The sequence below is a fragment of the Mytilus edulis genome, chromosome 10, assembly GCF_963676685.1.
Source record: "Mytilus edulis chromosome 10, xbMytEdul2.2, whole genome shotgun sequence".
Taxonomy (NCBI): Eukaryota; Metazoa; Mollusca; class Bivalvia; order Mytilida; family Mytilidae; genus Mytilus; species Mytilus edulis.
Window position 1 is genome coordinate 23,462,408 of NC_092353.1, and position 19,239 is coordinate 23,481,646.

A 19,239-nucleotide genomic window follows, 5' to 3' on the forward strand; every position below is an offset into this window, starting at 1 on the left:
TAGTCTGTACTTTGTAGTAAGACCTTAACAGATTGAACATTTGTGTAATTCCGAATCGAGATGTTACGAGAACAGTCCATTTACATTTCGACTTAGCTGGAATGCTGTCTTTATGACACATACCCACATCTCCTTTAATTTCCATATATACTGCTAGTAAAAAAATAACAAGAACTATCTTTAAAAAATATATCCGATGTATTTGAATTTGAGTATATGTTTAAAACTGTCATTTCGATAACCTTCAGAAGCACAAAGATACAATTTAACGTTTTCTCTGTTTGTGTTCAGTATTCTCGGTCCTCGTATCTTTCTGTTTACATTCACCAAAACCCCGCGGAAATCTCACATGCGTAAGTGCGTTCTAAAAGTCATGTACGTGCGTACAACAAAGTTTACATTAACAATTATATAATTGTCCCAAATAAATAGCTGTCACGGATGCAAAGAGCTATTGGAGAAACAATTATTTTAATAAAAATATAAATCTTTGTAAGATCTAGTTCAAATATTTATAGTTTTTCACTTGCTTTCCATCATGATATAATTAACGAGACGTTTTTTCAAACACAACCAAATCACCAACCATGACAGCATTTTGTCCAATCACAGAAAGGATTTTCGAGCATGCGTATTCTGCTGCCATAGTTAAGCGTCCTTAAGTTCAAAGGGCACAAACCGAAACATACCGATTACGTCGAAAAAAAATCCATTGAAGTTGCACGCTTCATAGAATATGCGTTGAAACTAAACTTAATGACGTCACTGAATCAAGTCCAGAAAAATAATAAACGAATGCTCATTGATAGCTACGTCCCTTAATAGATGCACGATACTTGCAAAGGTATTTTCTTTTCAATTTATTATAGATGATTTGTTTAAAATATTTTAGTATCCGATATACATTATAAATGTTATAACCAGAACTAAAAGACAGCTATTTTGTTAACTTTGTTAAAAACACACCTGAATATATTATACGAATAAATGAAATTAAAGAAAACATGTCCTAAAGTTTAGGTTAAGCAGCAAATCTCAAAAATTAAACCGAAAAGTATTCCTTTATTAAGAGAACATGTTTATACCCTTAGTGAGGTGGAATTCAGAAACAGAATCTTGAGGTATATGCAATTGGCAATTTAGAATATCACAGAGAACTGTACAATTACATTTGTTTGCATACAACTTTTAAGTTAATTCTCATAAGATAAATTAATGAAACATTTTAAATTAAGGAAGGCAAAATTAGGCACATGTAGCCCTTTGTTATTTATATAGAGTCGGATAGAAACAACGTTTTACGACTAAAGAGTTGATTGCAGCTTACCAATTACGAACTTTCCATTTCTATGCAGCAACATTCCAGCGGCGCCTGCATACGGAATATATATATCTCCTAATTTATACGATATTCCCGGGCTTGTATAGCCTATCATGATTTCCTCGATAGAGGGTTGCTGCTCACAAGAAAGCTATTAAACGAAGAGTTCGAAATGGTGAAATTGAAATCATCGCTTCGTAAATTTTTCGGACGCTTTCACGATATGACCGTTGAACTGTTTCACAGATGATATCGGATATCTTCCTTATGTCGTAACTACAATCCACAACCCTTTCCACCACGAATGTACCTACTACCGAATTAGACTATTTACCGGGTTGGTAATAATATGAGCAACACGATGGGTGATACATGTGGAGCAGGATCTGCTTACCCTTCCGGAGCACCTAGGATCACACCCAGTTTTAGTGGGGTCGTGTTGCTTAGTCTCTAGTTTTTTATATTGTGTCTTTTGTACTATCATTTGTAGCCATGAAGTTGTCAGTTTATTTTCGATCTATTGGTTTGACTGTCCCTCTGGTATCTTTCTCCCTCCTTTTATTTGTGTCGTATACTTGTTCGACTTTATAATAATTAATATATAACGTGTCTAAACCTGAGAAAAATATGTTCTGACTTTTATTATAACGCTATATTTAACAAGTTTATTTTGTCTTTGTTTCATGAATACTTTTATGAACGTATTTCATTTCTGCAGATCAAATGAAATGTGTTAGTATTTATAATTCATGATTAATTATACAACAAGGTTCTAAATACATATCAATTTAACAAAAGTTCAGTCATTATAATAACCATTTTTGTATCTTTTGTATCTATAAATTTTAACCAATATGACATTTAATAATATTTGAATGGCCAGGATAATGAGCCAAATACGTGGTAGATGCATTTTCATATCTAACTATTTTACCCTCTTTTACACTAAAAATATGACCTTCATGACACATGTGACACTTCACTAAATTTTCTACTTTCTATTTCTATTTTCTGAAAATCATTGAATGCTGGGTTTCCCAGGTGTTCACAGGTAACTTAACATGATTAGATTTGATGGCTGTTCAATACCGATTATATTAAAAAATGTTTTATGATTTGTTGAAAAGATTTATATGTCTATCAATACTAAATGAACGTCAATGCATGATTTCGTTCAACGTTATGATTCTTAACCCCAACAATTTATGTGTTGGACTTTTCATTTTTTTTTCAAGGGACAAAATCTTTTGTAAATGCATTCAGACTTTTGTCTCGACTTGTGTGCAAATTATTTATGTATGCATGAATATTGATGTCCTTATAAAGCAATTTTAGAAATGCTGTTTGGTTACATTTAAAATTAAAAGTAAAATAATATCATTTCCTCTTGAGCATTGTTTTCATTGATAATCTAAAAACCATTATTGAATTTGCTTCAAAGTTAATTTTCAAAAAAGTTATATTAACTAGAAAAATCATGGGTCATTAGTTCGTATTAGTCTATTTGGACTAATGTTCTGCATTAATGTAAACACTGCAATGAAGTCAGTCATAGTGGAGTATTGATTTCCGTGTTTATAGGTTATCATAGTTTAGAAGAAAAAAAATATTCCGAAATTGTCTTTGGAATCGTATTGTCTTGTTAAAGGTTGCTAAATACTCACTGTCGATCAAACCTTCAAAATAATACCAAATAAAAAAAGGTCATTTGGTTCTGAAAATCCTTTTCAAAATAATCTTACCCGTCCGTACTATTTCTTCTCTATTTTTAAAGGATTCATTTTTGTAATTTGACTAGTTTTGGCTTTGCAGGAATTATATGTAACATTTGCTCAAATTTAAATTTAGACAAACAACTATTGCACCTACCGTTACCAAATAAATGTAAATTTCTGGTTATCGTTTCATATTTTAATTTTATATAAACACGTTATATTACTGATTTTATGAGCCATGTTCTAATATTAAAGACATTAAATTTTGTTTTAATTTCTATAGTCCAACATGAAAGAAGTAATACTTCCTTGTGTCAGAAATATAACCGACCATATTGAAGCTTATAGTACTATTGAAAAGTTTAATGAGACAAACTAACGCGGGTCTTTATTATCTTATCTGATGGGTTATTTGGAGAAGTTTAAAAAAAAGTTTACCTTCTCAATAATTATTCTACATATTAAGTACAAATTATCTATCATTTACATCTTAATTTTCAAATTCATCGTTCATAGATAAATTCTAAAAATAGAGTATGCCCTTACATTACATTGTGTGATTCGAATTTTTATTATGGTATTATAAAACATAATCAATTTTCACCCAAATTAAATATTAACCATTCCATCTTCTGGTATCTCTATATCATAATTATATCATGTACCACATCAGAACAGTTTAATCAATTGTTATATCAATTATTGTAATTGTTATTTAAAAAAAACTGTGTTTGAATTTGAAGGAATTCAAATTAATAAAGAATCTATATTATGCACTTCATTTCTATCGGAATATATTAATTGGTTTAATATTCAAATCAATATAAAACAAATCAAGTGGCAACAATGACAGAAATTGACATGTGTCTCTAACTGTTGAGTACATAACATAAACCTCTCTATGTCTTCAATTGTTGAGAACAGCATGTTGACCTTCTGTGTCTGTAACTCTTTAGAACAGCATGTTGAGCTTTTAATGTCTTAAACTGTTGAGGGCAGCATGTTGTCCTTTACATGTCTTAAACTGTTGAAAAAAGCATGTTGTCCTTTATATGTCTTAAACTGTTGAGAACAGCATGTTGACCTTTATATGTCTTAAACTGTTGAGAACAGCATGTTGACCTTTTTCATGTCTTAAACTGTTGAGAACAGTATGTTGACCTTTACATGTCTTTAACTGTTTAGAACAGCATGTTATCCTTTCTATGTCTTAAACTGTTGAGAACAGCATGTTGACCTTTACATGTCTTAAACTGTTGAGAATAGCATGTTGACCTTTATATGTCTTAAACTGTTGAGAACAGCATGTTCTCCTTTATATGTCTTAAACTGTTGAGAGCAGCATGTTGTCCTTTACATGTCTTAAACTGTTGAGAACAGCATGTTGACCTTTATATGTCTTAAACTGTTGAGAACAGCATGTTGTCCTTTATATGTCTTAAACTGTTGAGAACAGCATGTTGACCTTTACATGTCTTAAACTGTTGAGAATAGCATGTTGACCTTTATATGTCTTAAACTGTTGAGAACAGCATGTTGTCCTTTATATGTCTTAAACTGTTGAGAGCAGCATGTTGTCCTTTACATGTCTTAAACTGTTGAGAACAGCCTGTTTTCCTTTATATGTCTTAAACTGTTGAGAACAGCATGTTGTCCTTTACATGTCTTAAACTGTTGAGAACACTAGTTGACCTTTATATGTCTTAAACTGTTGAGAGCAGCATGTTGTCCTTTACATGTCTTAAACTGTTGAGAGCAGCATGTTGTCCTTTATATGTCTTAAACTGTTGAGAACAGCATGTTGACCTTTATATGTCTTAAACTGTTGAGAACAGCATGTTGACCTTTATATGTCTTAAACTGTTGAGAACAGCATTTTAACCTTTATATGTCTTAAACTGTTGAGAACAGTATGTTAACCTCAAAATGATTTAATGATTTCAAAGCATGTTTAAGGCATACCAACTACTAATGTTTGACGTTAAGGTATAGAGTGGGTGTTTGATCATCATTAAGGGCCGAGTAGCAACATCTCTTATTTATATGTTCTGACTTACGTTTTACGGTAGCGCATCATTGAATATAATACCTTTTTAAATAAAAGTTTACATCTCTGCATATCGAATGGCCTGTTTGCTTATTTGAGGAAATCCTAACTTATTATAAAACAATTTTCTGAATTTCAGTTCATTATTTATAAGGCCATTTAAATAAGCATTATATTTGAATTATTGTAAATATACGTTTGTAAACATTCTGCCAAAAGTGCATTTTTGTAATCAATGAAGAGGAAAAAGAGTCAAGAATTTGAAATGTTCATTTGCATAACTATTAGTTTTACCTTATTTAGGTAGGATTATTAATACATCAAATATCTGCACATCAGTATTTTTTTTTATACTTTCAATTTCAATTTTCTGAAAATCATTGTACGTTTTTCTATATGCGTTCACAGGTCATTAAACATTATTGGATTATATGACTGTTCAATACCAACTATATTACGAAATGTCTTTAGTATTAATATGTTTAAAAGATTTTTATGTCTATCACTACTAAAAGCTCTTCCAAATATATATTATGATTTCATTCAAAGTTATGATTCCTCACCTCAACAAGTTATGTGTTGTAACTTGTCAATTGTTTTTTTTCCAGGAACTAATTCGGTTGTAAATGCATTAAGACTGTTGCCTTCAATTAAACTGCAAATGCATGATAAATCATTTTCTCTATAAAGCATTCCTAGAAATGTAGTTTGCTTTCATATAAATTAATAAGCCAATTAATGAAATTTCCTCTTGAGCATTGTTTAATTGATAATTTTAGAATGATAATTGATTTTGCTTCAAAATTAAAATTTCGAAAATATCACAACAATTTAAGTAGAAACATGGGTCGGTACTAGTTCGTTTTTAAAGGGTGAAACCAATGTTCTGACATAAGGGGAAAACTGCAATTAAGACATTCCTGGTGGAATAAAAAATTGATAGGCAGTTAAGCAAAAAAAAATCAAAAATCTTCTGAATTAGTTCTAATTTTGTTAATCCCTCAATGTTGATGAATTACGTCACAATAATTAATTACTGATTTGCACGTTGCAAAAAGTAGTATACGCCTATTATTTATTTATTTTGCAATTTTGCCTAGCGTAGCTATGCGGGATGTAAATGTAAACTTATTTTAAATTTAAACGTATATCTTTTGGATCTACTGTTACTTAATAAACTTTAATTTCGTTTGTTATTAAATGATTCAGATTACCGTTTTACATTTAAATTTTGTATATACAAGTTTAACTACTAATTTTATGACCCATATCCTAATATTAAAGTCATTAAGTTTTGTTTTAATTTATTTAGGCAAACATGACAGATTTAATGCATCCTTATGGGACCATACGAGTATTAAAGTTAGGAAAACATTCATTCATCTTGTCTTTCATCACAGATGCACATGGGTTCAAACATATCTATTTTCAGTGGATAGGGAAACATGTTATTGCAACTTATAGTAATCCCTTTCCACTTTGCTGGTGCGACTTTTGCTAGTCACATCCTGCTCACATGGAATATAATCTCGTTACCTTTTCTTTACATTTTATAAAAAGTAAAACCAAAAAAACACTGAACTCCGAGGGAAATTCAAAACAGAAAGTCGCTAATCAAATTGCAAAATGGAAAGCACATACACATTTTTTTTTTTTTTTTTTTTTTTTTAACGATAACAAATATTTTATTCAATCATTTCCTGCTATATAAATACCTAAGTAGCCCAGGTCGCATACTTAGGGGCCCCTGTATTTTAACAGCCTCACTTGACCAGGGAAAATATCAAATGAGTTTATACAATAGTTTTACATACATAATTATATTTAAATAACCAATACAATTGATTTTCACACCTGATAAGCATCACTGTATAAAATCACTATCGTATATCCGGTTCACTGAACAAACATGTGTTGATTTAAACTGGAAAAACTTTAAAATTTGATTGCGAAAATAAGTTATAGTTTGACTTGAAGAATTTTGATGTGACTGAACAGAATTTGAAAGTATTCTTTAATATATATTTATGGATTATAAAAAAAAGGATAAAGCACATGTGGTGAGTACAAATGTATTACGAAGCATAATATATGTGGTAATTTACTAATGTAACTAATATGCACAGACATAGATTTAAATAATAATTACAATACAAAATATTGTTTTTTCTTTCTGTTATAATAACATATTGTTCACTACTTTATACACAAGATACAATAAGATAAGTATATATATATATATGGAATCGAACACACCTTTCGTTTAGAGCAGTAGAACTAAGTACATCTTCCTAAATTTTTTCGATAAAGAGTTTAATTTTCGTTTTGCATATATACTTTATATCCGAGCGTAGCAGAAGAAATTTTAATTCGTTTTTCATGTGCAGTTTTAGCAAAGCCTGTATAGACTGTACATTCAGTTTAATTTTATCGAATTTGCATTTATTACGTATTTTCCAAATAGCCCATTTGAAATAAAGTATTATTGCATTAACAATGGAATTATTCGAATTCTCTGTACAAGTTCCTAATAAAATATCTTTTTCAACGAGAACCTCGTCGCTTATAAGGTTACAAAGTTGTAAATTTCTAACAACCGTTTCTATCAATGGTTTAACATTGATACATTGATAAAATAAATGCTCAAGAGTTTCAATATTATTAATTTCATCACATAAGTGACATTTTCCATTTGACAAGTGCATTATTTTCAGCCTGTTTTCAGTATATATAATCCTGTGTATACATTTCCATTGAAATTCTTTAACTTTTCTATTAATATTCATTTTACTTAGATTTAGCCAAATTTTTTCCCAATTTATATACTCGCTATACAAATTTTCCCATTTTGTTTGACACTTAGGGGTCTCAGTTATGTTAATGTTTAATTGAACATATTTTAATGTCAAATCCTTGATTTTAATAATTTTATTGTCTGGATTTAAAAATTCAAGGTTTTCAGACATTTTTATTTTGTTGCTTTTTAAAGCAGGTTGATCATCGTTATTTTTTAAAATCTGCATGAATGTTTGTGGTATGGAACTTTTAATTCGTGAATATTCCGAAATACAATTACGTTTATCTATTAATTGTCTATATATTTCATTGCACGATTTAAAATCTTTGGTATTATCGTCCCATATATCACCAATAGTTTTGATATGACTTTTTGAAAAGGAAGAATAAAATAAAGATTTGCCCTGAAATAAAATATTTGAGTTTCCAAATAATCGCTGTTTCTTTACTTCCATTTCGTTAAATATACCCTGTGTGATCTTTGTCAATTTTGACCACGATTGTAGAGCGCTTTTGTAATAATATGGTAGGTTTTTTATCTCAAGACCTGAAAGGTCAGAACATTTACACAGAAAAAGTTCATCCTCAAATTTCTTATCACATTTTTTTAACCAAAATTTACCAATTGCATTCCAACTAGATAATGGCTTATGTAATATCGAATATAAAGATTTGATATATTTACTTTCTATCCAACTATCTAAATTTACCATCCCCATTCCCCCCTTTTTAACATCTAAACAACAAACCTTCCGGTCTACTTGATTCACTTTCCCATCCCAAATAAAATTCCATATTATCTTATTCAATTCTTTTTTGTATTTTTCGGGTATACCTCTTATTTCTAACTCATATCCACACACTGATATAATTAAATTTTTAATAATAAGGACTTTTCCAGAGTAAGTCAATTTTCGACTTTTCCAGACGTGTACACAATTTTGTACTTTTTCTAATATTAATTTCCAAATTTTGTCATTGTCAATGTTATAACCATGGTGAATACCTAGTGTTTTTATGTTATCTGTTGTCCAGCTTATCTTTTTAAAAGTAGGTCGTCTGCGTTTATTTGCGCCAATATTTATTCCCTTAGTCTTTTCGTAATTAATTTTAGAGCCCGATGCCTTTTCATATTTGTCTAATATTTCAAAAGATTTTTTGACAGAACTTTCATTTTTATTAAATAATTGCGTGTCGTCTGCAAACATATTTAATTTGGTTTCTATTCGCTCCCCATTTTCTTCCCCAGGCAATATAATGCCTTGAATTTCCTTTTCTGCCCTTATTGCACAGGCCAAGGGCTCTGCCTGTAATATATATAAAAAGGGGGCTATAGGACACCCCTGCCTGGCTGATCTAGAAATTGAAAAATATTTTGAGACGTAGCCATTTGTTTTAATACACGTCTTTGCACTTTTTAATAGCATTTGAACCCAACCACGAAAATTGTCCCCAAAATTGAATTCCTTCATAACGAAATCTAGCCATCCCCATTCCATCCTATCAAAGGCCTTTTGTTGGTCTAAAAAAACAATTATACCCTCTTCATCTTCATCATCAATATATTTTATGATATCCTGTATCATTCTATTCGCTTCCGTTATATGTCTGCCTTTTACAAACCCTTTTTGGTCGGGATGTATAAGCTTAGGAAGGACTATTTTTAATCTTTCTGCTAGTATTTTAGCTATAATTTTATAATCGCAATTCAGTAGAGTAAGAGGGCGCCAGTTTCGTATATTTTCCCGTTCCCCGCCCTTAAATAATAATGTTAAAACTCCTTTATATTGCGAGTCCGACAATGTTTTGTCATTAAATATTTCTTGCAATAACGTACAAAATTCTTCTTGTATGATATTCCAAAATAATACATAAAATTCAGATATGATCCCGTCCTCCCCTGGGGATTTATTTGTTTTTAAAATTTTTAGAACTTTCATTATTTCCTCCGCTGTAATATCACGGTCAAGTAATTTTTTGTCGTCATCGTTTAGTTTATTTTCGATGTGACTTGTTAAATCTTTAGCACTTTCCAAATTCCATCCCTCGGAGCTAAATAAGTTTGAGTAGAATTTAACTTGTTCATTTAGTATTTCGTCTATATTGTATTTAAAATGTCCATTATCTGTTTTAATTCGACTCCATAATTTATTTTTTCCGTTTTGCTTTTCGAGGTTGAAGAAGTAGCTCGACGATTTTTCCCCTTCTTCCGCCCATTTTACACGCGCCCTTATTTTAGACGCCTCGGATTTGTTCTCATAGTAATTTTTAATTAGTAATTCTATTTCTGATATCTTATTTTCAATCTCCCCAGAAGTAGTACTATTTAATTTGAGCTTTTCTAATTTCTTTTCAAGGTTGATAATATAACTTTTTTGAGAATTTTTGTTTAATATTTTACTTACTTCCATTGTTAACTTTTTTATTTGTGATTTTGTTACATCCCACCAATCTTGAATTTTTTCGAACCTACTTTTTTCAATTTTCCAGGTTTCCCACCAAATTTTAAATGCATTATTAAATTCTTCACTTTTTATAGTATTTATATTCATTATCCATATACCCGGACCTCTTTGTATTTCATCAAGTTTTAATTTGAATGACACAAGATCATGATCGCTAAAAGGACAATGCGCGATACCAACATTGTAAACTTTATTTGACAGACTTTTATCACAAAAGATAAAGTCTATTCTAGACTTTGAATTTCCTCTCTGAAACGTATACCGTTTATCTTTTGGATATCTGTCCCTCCAAATATCTGTTAGATCATATTGTGACAATAAAAAAAGTAATTCCTTTGTACCAATGTCATCACGATTATGAGAGGGATTTCTATCAATTGTTTTGTCAAGAGTACAGTTAAAATCCCCTACCAAAATATTGTAATGGTCTACACTATCGTCTGTAAAATTACCAAAAAAATTATGAAATGATTCAAAAAGCCGTTTCCTCTCGACGCCACTATTGTTGGCATATATATTTGAAATATGATAAATCGCACTTTCCGTTTTGATGCTACATTTTAATATTCGACCGTTTTGCGGGTTACTATTATCAAAAACGATTTCGCCAGGACAATTTTTTGTTTGTAAAATAGAGACACCACGAGAATCACTGGTTCCGCAATTCCAAACACTTTTATTGCCCCCATTTAACTTCCATTCATTTTGCCATTGGGCTATATCATTCACTGTGCAATGTGTTTCTTGTAGACAAATTAAATCATATTTTTTGTTGGCTAACCAATTGAAAACTAAATTACGTTTCTTTTTATCACGTAAGCCGTTTACATTCAAAGTTATGATTTGGATCGACATTCTTTAGTAGTTTTTTTTTTTAAGTTCACGATTTGATTTACATTTTAACACCGCTATGCCTCGTTGATTTAATTGAAAGTTCACGGTCAAAGCCACCGTTTTAAGTTTACTTGCAATTTTACGAGTCATTGACCATGTTGACCAATTATAACAATACACATTTGGTGAACACATTTCAAATTGTCCACCTAAAATAATAACAATACAGATACATCGATACAGTTTGAAGTACAATAGATAGAAAAATAATCTAAAATAATAATTCAAAAGCTGCAAATCAATAGAATAAAACATATGTACATATAACATTTTGGATTGATTTGTTTTTATTGTTTTACATAAAAAGAAGCAAATAGCAAATTTCGGTTTGTGTATTATTACTCAAAATCATCTGGGGAACCTGATTTACTTTGTTTACTGTCTTTCTCTGCAGACATTGGCGTCAGCGATATGTCACTCAGTTTGCGCTTGGTGTCACAAGGACGAGGAGTGTTCTGGATTGGTGACATCTTAGGGTGAAGAAATTCACGAAGTTTGACACGAATTGTTTGGGCTCCTTCAATTGTGATGTGAACTCCACTAGCATCTGTTTTTTCGTAAAACGCCTTAACCACGTTACCATTTTTTATAAAGATATTGTCTACATCAATATAGGTCAGCACTTCATCTTTGAGACACAATTTTTCCAAGAATTTATTAACATGTGTAGCTGTTTCATTTACTGTGTGAATGTGGTTACTGTTACCTTTTCTCGGAATAATGCCACACACACCAATATCTGCATTCGGAAATGCTTGTTTAACTTTGACAATAGCCTGTGTTGCGTACACATTCACCTGATCGCTGTCGTGCTTGTTTTTACTTAAGTCATTAGTACCTAAGCTTATGATGACCTTGCCTACATTTGAGCCATTGCTTTTCACACGATGATTTTCAAAAGCCGCACCCAAACACTGATCTATTTTTTCTAGAGTGGCACCATTTATAGAGGCATTGATTAGATTGTCCTCAAATTTACCAACTCTCAAACAATTTGAAGCTCCTAACATTACATTTGTTCCCTTTGATTTGGTGTGGTATGTGTTAGGTGTTTGTAGATGGTTTGTTGCCACTAATGGGTTGATGGACTGACTTTCATTTTTGTCGTTTTCTTGAGCTTCTCTACCTTCGAGAATTTCGCTAGCATAATTACCATAAGACTTTATCATAGTATGGTGTTTAAAGTCAGCGCAATCATTACGGACATGACCGCTTTTTTTGCAGAAGGAACATTTGGATTCGTTAAGACAGTCTCGTGCAAAATGCCCAATTTCTGAACAGTTATAGCAGCGCTTACTATGATCTGGTTTGTCTTTACAAGCATAGGACGGGTGGTTTCTTTGTTTACAATGAATACATTCTGTTCGACCATTGTCGGCAAACATTCGGACATCATATCTACCAAATGTTGTTTTGTTTGGAATTGTCGGAGCACAATTAATGATTTGAATGTATCTTGAACCATTTTCTATATTTTTTCCTCGAATATATCCCCGCTTTACTGAACCCGGGACTACTTTGCCATACTGAAGCATTTGTGTTGCTAGATAGCAGTCATTTAGTTCATAAGGAAGGTCTTTGATTGTTATGTTTGTTATTGTGTTGTCTACCTCAATAAATTTGACGGTTCTGTTTTTTATTGTTAGATCACACTGTACTAACCTTTCTTTGGCATCTATGTCACTTAAAGTTACAACACAGCTTTTTTCGGTCAATTGGATGGATTTAACACTCTCTAGTTCTATTTGTTTTTCAAGTTCTTTTATTATTTCATCGTGTGTTATCCCCTTAAAGCCACGAGTATAGAAATGAACCGATAGTGTTCTTTGTATATTGGCCATTTTGAAAAACTGGTGAGTTGAGATCAGATGTCGCACAGATAAAATGTCAATAGAATTTCACTATCTCCTGACTAAAAAAGTCTATAAACACAGGAAACACATAGCAAAATCCTCTATGCATACGAAAATCCAAAAACAATTTGGCTCCAAGAATGTTTTACAACAGAAAATCGAAGATTTATCGGAGCTCAAAAATACACTCACTCTACAAACAAGGGACATAACACATACACATTTAACCATTATAAGATAATTATTATTATCTAAATTGAAGAAATTCCATGTCTGTCTTCATGTATAGTTGGCAAAAAATTAAAAAATGTATCAGCAACACAACAACAACAATAAAAACTTTGTATAATACGTTCTCCTGTTTGTCTGTATTGTGGTTTTGTAATATTATGTTGTCATTTCAATGTTATATTTAACATTGCCATTAAAGTGCGAGGTTTGGCATGCCACAAAACCAGGTTCAACCCACTATTTTTATAAAAATGTCCTGTACCAAGTCAGGAAAATGGCCATTGTTATATTATATACTGAGTGCCAATGAAAACGCAACACTTAGTTTTTCAAAAATAAAATTTATATTAGAAATGATAATCTTTCAAAATAAATTGTTCTTGAAAATTAACAATTTTAACAATAGATCGATGTCAAACAAAAATGTTTTATTGTCATCTTTCGGGCAAAATTGGTAAACGAAACATCCAATGTCGAATCATCAACTCACAGTCATAACAAAAAATGTTACAACCCCGTGGTACAGCGCAAAGTCGACAGCGCCGTGGAAATGATCATCCCGGACGTTTAATGTGATCCCGAGGAATGTTATTCCACTTGTCCCGCAAAGCAAACTCAAGCTGACTTTATGATATTGGTGGTGGTTTTCATCGTCTCAACCATGTCAAATCTGATGCAAAATTTGCTCGATCGGGCCAATATCCGGCGAAAAGCATGACTATTGGCCAAGGCGGGTGCCAAATGTCTATGTTACCACCACTGACGGTTTTTTGTACATAATGAATGATTTTTGGTCTACAGAATTCGATGTTTACGCCAGACGGCCGTTTAGATGTCACTACGGGAAGACTGTGGTGCGCTTTAACAATTTCTGCCCAAATGGTGCTTTACTGAAATTGCTCCAAAGGTTCTACCGTGACCACCATTGAACTCTCGTGACCTTTGGACAGCCATCAGAGTCGATATCGGATATGTTAAAGACCAAATGTATCGGTCTTGCTGAGCGTTTCTTGCTTTTTGTACCCCGGGATGTGGCTTATCATTAAATGATCAATTTTGGTTGAATTTGTGGATGATTTGGGTTATTGTAGAGGCTACAACTTTAGTCTTCTCGTTATTGTATGCTGTGAAGGGCTTCATTGGATCATGCCCAAAACTGCATGTCGCTGGTTCTCAGAAAGTCCTGGCATTTACTCAGATGTTTATTGCAGTTTCTTTACAATGAGGGCGGGAAAATTCATGACATTAGCCAAGCTTTAAATGACAAAATCGTGAAAAAAGTGCGTATGTTGAAAAGCGGTGAACTCGGTTTATGTCCATTCAAAATAACCCTTACTTCGCATTTGTTCCAAAAATCACTCAACCGTAAAGTTGTCGATAATTGTCTTAAAAGTCATTTTCAACCAACTATACAAAGTTCTAATATAAATAAAATAAAAATTATAAGATTTTTTTGAAAAACAAAAGTGTTGCGTTTTCATTGGCACTCAGTATAGTTCGTTTCTGTGTGTGTAACATTTTGGCGTTGTGTTTCCGTTGTGTCGTTTGTTTTCTCTTATATTTGAGTGTGAATTCACATTACTATAAGATGTGTCACGGTACTTTTCAATCCCAAATTCATGTATTTGGTTTTGATGTTATATTTGTTATTCTCATCGGATTTTGTCTAGTGCTTAGTCCGTTTCTGTGTATGTTACATTTTAATGTTTTGTCGTTGTTCTCCTCTTGTATTTAATGCGTTTCCCTCAGTTTTAGTTTGTTACCCCAATTTTTTTTTTTTTTAGATTTACGACTTTCGAACAGCGGTATCCTACTGTTGCCTTTTTTTGCGATATGAATAATTTTTAAGCATTTAATTTTTCAAGAAAAAAAAAAGAGAGAGAGAGAGGGCGTTATTGATGTATAATTTCTAATCTCTTACATTTCAGTGTTTTACTTATATGTATGCATTTAGAAGATGCTGTCTAATTATATTTACCGGAATGAATCCTTTAGTACCAAAAGTTAAGGGGACGATAGAGAGGCTTCGTTATGAATCTGATCTTAGATAAGAAACATTTGTTTTAAGGCTTAATCTTTTTTTATATCTGATTCAGTTACTTCTGTTTGATAACTGAGATATTTGGTTTTAATAAACAAGCAAACAAGCAACTTTAAATACTTGAAACAATAAATCTTTTACCAGTTATTGTGGTTTATTTGAAAAAGTAAACCACCTCAATAACTTTTCAACTGAAGTAAAAATCATCTATTATTTGTATTTTATATCTTTAAATCTATCATTTAGTATTGAACTATAAAATTAATTTGTTTTGTTGCAATATGTACTGTATAATGAATTTTTTTATTTGTTGAATATAATCACTTTTCAAAGAAATTAAATATTCACCATTTTCGTTGTAGGATTTTGTTACAGGTAATCCTATATAATAATTGTATTTTGTACCATTAAGTTACAGTTTTATCGATTCTGATATCAATTATTTATTTATAGCAGCCGTTTAATAAAACAAATGCTAAAAAGCCAATTCAGAAGATAAATTCAAATTAATAGAGGATCTTTATAATGGACTTCATTTCAGTAAGAATATATTATATGTTTAATATTCGAATAAAAAATTAGACAAATCAAGGTGCAACAATGACAGACAAAGACATGTGTCTTGAACTGTTGGTGAAATATGTTGGACTGTATTTTAACCTGTATATTTCTCTACTGTTAATTACAGTAGCTTGACCTCTATATTTCTCTATCGTTGAGTACATGTAGTTTTCAATTTTTATGAAACCTATCTGTATTTGCACATAATTCTTATATATAATTTGCATATCTACAAATGTTGGAATGTGATTGGTCAGTTAGAATAGTCCCCTAAGTTAATAGTCTGAAAACGAAGATGCCGAAACTAGTAATTTCGTAGCCTATGTAACTCTTTCAATTTCACTCTAGTTTTTAATATTTATTCATGAGCAGTGGCCATACACTTGAATGGAATTGTCAGTTTCCAGGTAAGTCGAAAATGAAAGAAAAGGAACGTGAATGTTTGGATTTGATCACCAGGTGTAAACAAAATAGTTTATGTTATCAATGTGTAAACTGAACTACTGACAAACTAGTAGCCCCTCAAAAACTGCGCGTAATAATTCAGTGAACATTATTTTACCAAAAAATAAAATAAATAAACGGCAAAAGAATAACTATGCACCAAGGTGGTAACTGCACTTCTTTTGGCAAATGTTTGCTCTCTCTCTCTCTCCCTCTCTCTTTCGTTGACTGTTTAAGGAAAATACGTCAATCAATAGTTAAGACATTGCACCAAAAATAGATTATAGAACAACATGTACTAAAAAAAAATGGCCGACATATTGGCAGTTAGACAAACAGAATGGCTGACACACCAAATACAAAATTTAATGTCCACAACTGTTTCAACCAATTTGGATAACAATACTAGGTAGAACAAACCAAAGACTAACTATGAGAACAAACAAATTAAGAGAACAATACCTAAACGATACAAACTAAAAGGAACTCGACATGTGCCATAACAAACAAGTAGATGCAAGAAAAGGGAAAGGAAAATAGAAATTGTTGCATTAGAAAATTATTTTCACACGTTATTTCATGTGCCTCTTGTATGGTTTTACCAAAGCTTTTTTACATAATTTCTTGAGGACCGTTTTAATGTATTTATGCAGTTTTCAGTGATAAAGCCAGTGCAATTTTCATTTCATAGATTTTGATGAAATTCAAAAATTATATACTATCGTTAATTAAACCTGACTCTTATTTTTGCAGATTTAATTTATTCTAGTCAAACACCTAATTTGAGCAATGTCGCAATGACTTTATTGATGCAGAATATGCTTTCTTAAAACAAATGATATGATACGAACACGTGCTAATTAATATTTCTTATTGAGAAATGAATAATTCGCATGTTCATCATATATGTGCATGTACCTTACAGGTCTGTAAAATAAATAATATGTTAACAAATATATTTATGCAAAACTTACGTATATAAATGAGAAAAGTCCAGCTAATTATTATACATTTGTCCAAATACATAATTATAACCTTCGTTGATGAGTTCTAATTTAAAGTGCATTTGTATATTTCATCACAAAAACTATATATATAGAGACTTTTAAATGTTCAAATGCATGATTGATCCAGAATGGCAGAACTTTTTTGTAAATTTGTAAAATGTTTGTAATTAACCACTAAGGTAACAGAATACAACCTTTTGTGAACAAACCATCCCTGGATGTTTAAATATAAAGATTACGTTTTTTAATGTTTACTCTTTTTTAGGTTAATAGATTTTGCAAATCCATTTAATAAAGTCAATAATCAAGTTTTGAATGATTATTGAATATAACCAGGAAGTCGAATTAGTTTATACCTTTGATAACTATTATTATCGCTATTTTGTGCATTTTTCCTTTGATCTTTTTTTTGTGATAATTTTTCATATCATGCTACTCGCTTGAGATGGAAAATTCGCGCTAGAAACTAAGGAGGTACGTGGGGTTGCTAATGAAATTGACAGAAAATTGACAACGTCGTTATTGGTAAAAATGCGATAAACAGATTATCATTGGTCATCTCAACCCGTACCGGCTCAAGCGAGAAAATCTATCTCGTTGAGATGATCAACGATAATCTATAAATACTTTATAGTGAAATTGAGTATCTATATGATATCACTCTTCTCGCCATCTTCGATATTGTTTTCGATTTTGTAATACGATCTTTTAACAGTATTAGCCTAATCGTTTTTATGAAGAGACATTGCATGTCCAGCACACATCAATATGAGTTTGATTAAATGACATGCATATATGTATGAAGCACTACTGTTACAAAAGTTACGCATATTCATTATATAGTAGAAACTCAATAACCAATCTTTGAACAAAAACAAATACAAAACGTGTGATAGAAAATTTGCATCGTCTTTCATTTAAAAACTGAAATTGATAATGTTATTTATTCTATCACCATTTTAAACTATTATGGATTCTACCACTGCTTCTGGTGTGATACGATATTTTTATATTCGAGTGATATCTCAAACTGAATTGTAATATCGTATCGCACGATATTGTAACTTTATTATGCCGGTCGTTTTTTTCGAGACATGACAATAGGCAAGAATATTTCACGTCATGATTGAATTTTAACCAATGAAAAACTCGGATCAAACAAACTACACGTTAATTGAATAAAAATAAAGAACATGCCGGGAAATAGAAGAATCGGTTAAGAATTAGAGAAGTGCACTAAGACATTCCTATATTTTTATAAACCTCATATATGATCGAAGATTGTTACTTTAGTTCATCAATATAAAATATGAATTATAAAAGTCATAGACTAAATATATAAGCAATAATATCTTTTACCGTTGTGCTATGTATGCAACATCTACATATTTTGACCTAACTGGGATGTAAAAATCAACGCTTTAGAATAAAAATATGACAAAAATAGTTTAATATAACTTTCCAACATGTCTTTAAATCAACTTTAAACATTTTTCATCTTGTAACATTGAACTTTATAATCGGGGCTAAATATGGCCCTTACCGAACCTACTCCTTTATCTAACCATTGATCTAATTTCTTTACTGTTTATAGTGAACCTTATTTATTACTTAGAATCAAAATGATCATCCGGATAAAATGAGTAGGTCTATGGGTTGAATAGTTTTCGTTAGTCAAATAGCAGACCTTGTATGTAGCCCAACTTTAGGACATCTCAATATTCTCCAAGTAGAAAATTTCTATAGAATATCAAGTCTTTGTGAAGTAGTGAATGTTGGTAAGAAATTTTGCAATTTTCTCTTTAATATCCAAATACATTTTGAATTGAATAGACTTTTTGACATATTATCTTTTGAAAAAGAT

At 31.2% G+C, this 19,239-nt stretch overlaps 1 protein-coding gene across 1 annotated transcript in view; it reads right to left on the bottom strand.

Annotated features, from left to right (window-relative positions):
• The window catches only part of LOC139490665 (uncharacterized), an 84,819-nt gene extending 67,293 nt beyond the window's left edge, over positions 1-17,526 (bottom strand). The window contains exon 1 of the mRNA XM_071277578.1: positions 17,343-17,526. Coding sequence (XP_071133679.1) covers positions 17,343-17,394 — 52 coding nt within the window. The 5' untranslated portion in view covers positions 17,395-17,526. The remainder of the gene's footprint in view (positions 1-17,342) is intronic.
• Between the last annotated feature and the right edge of the window lie 1,713 nt (positions 17,527-19,239).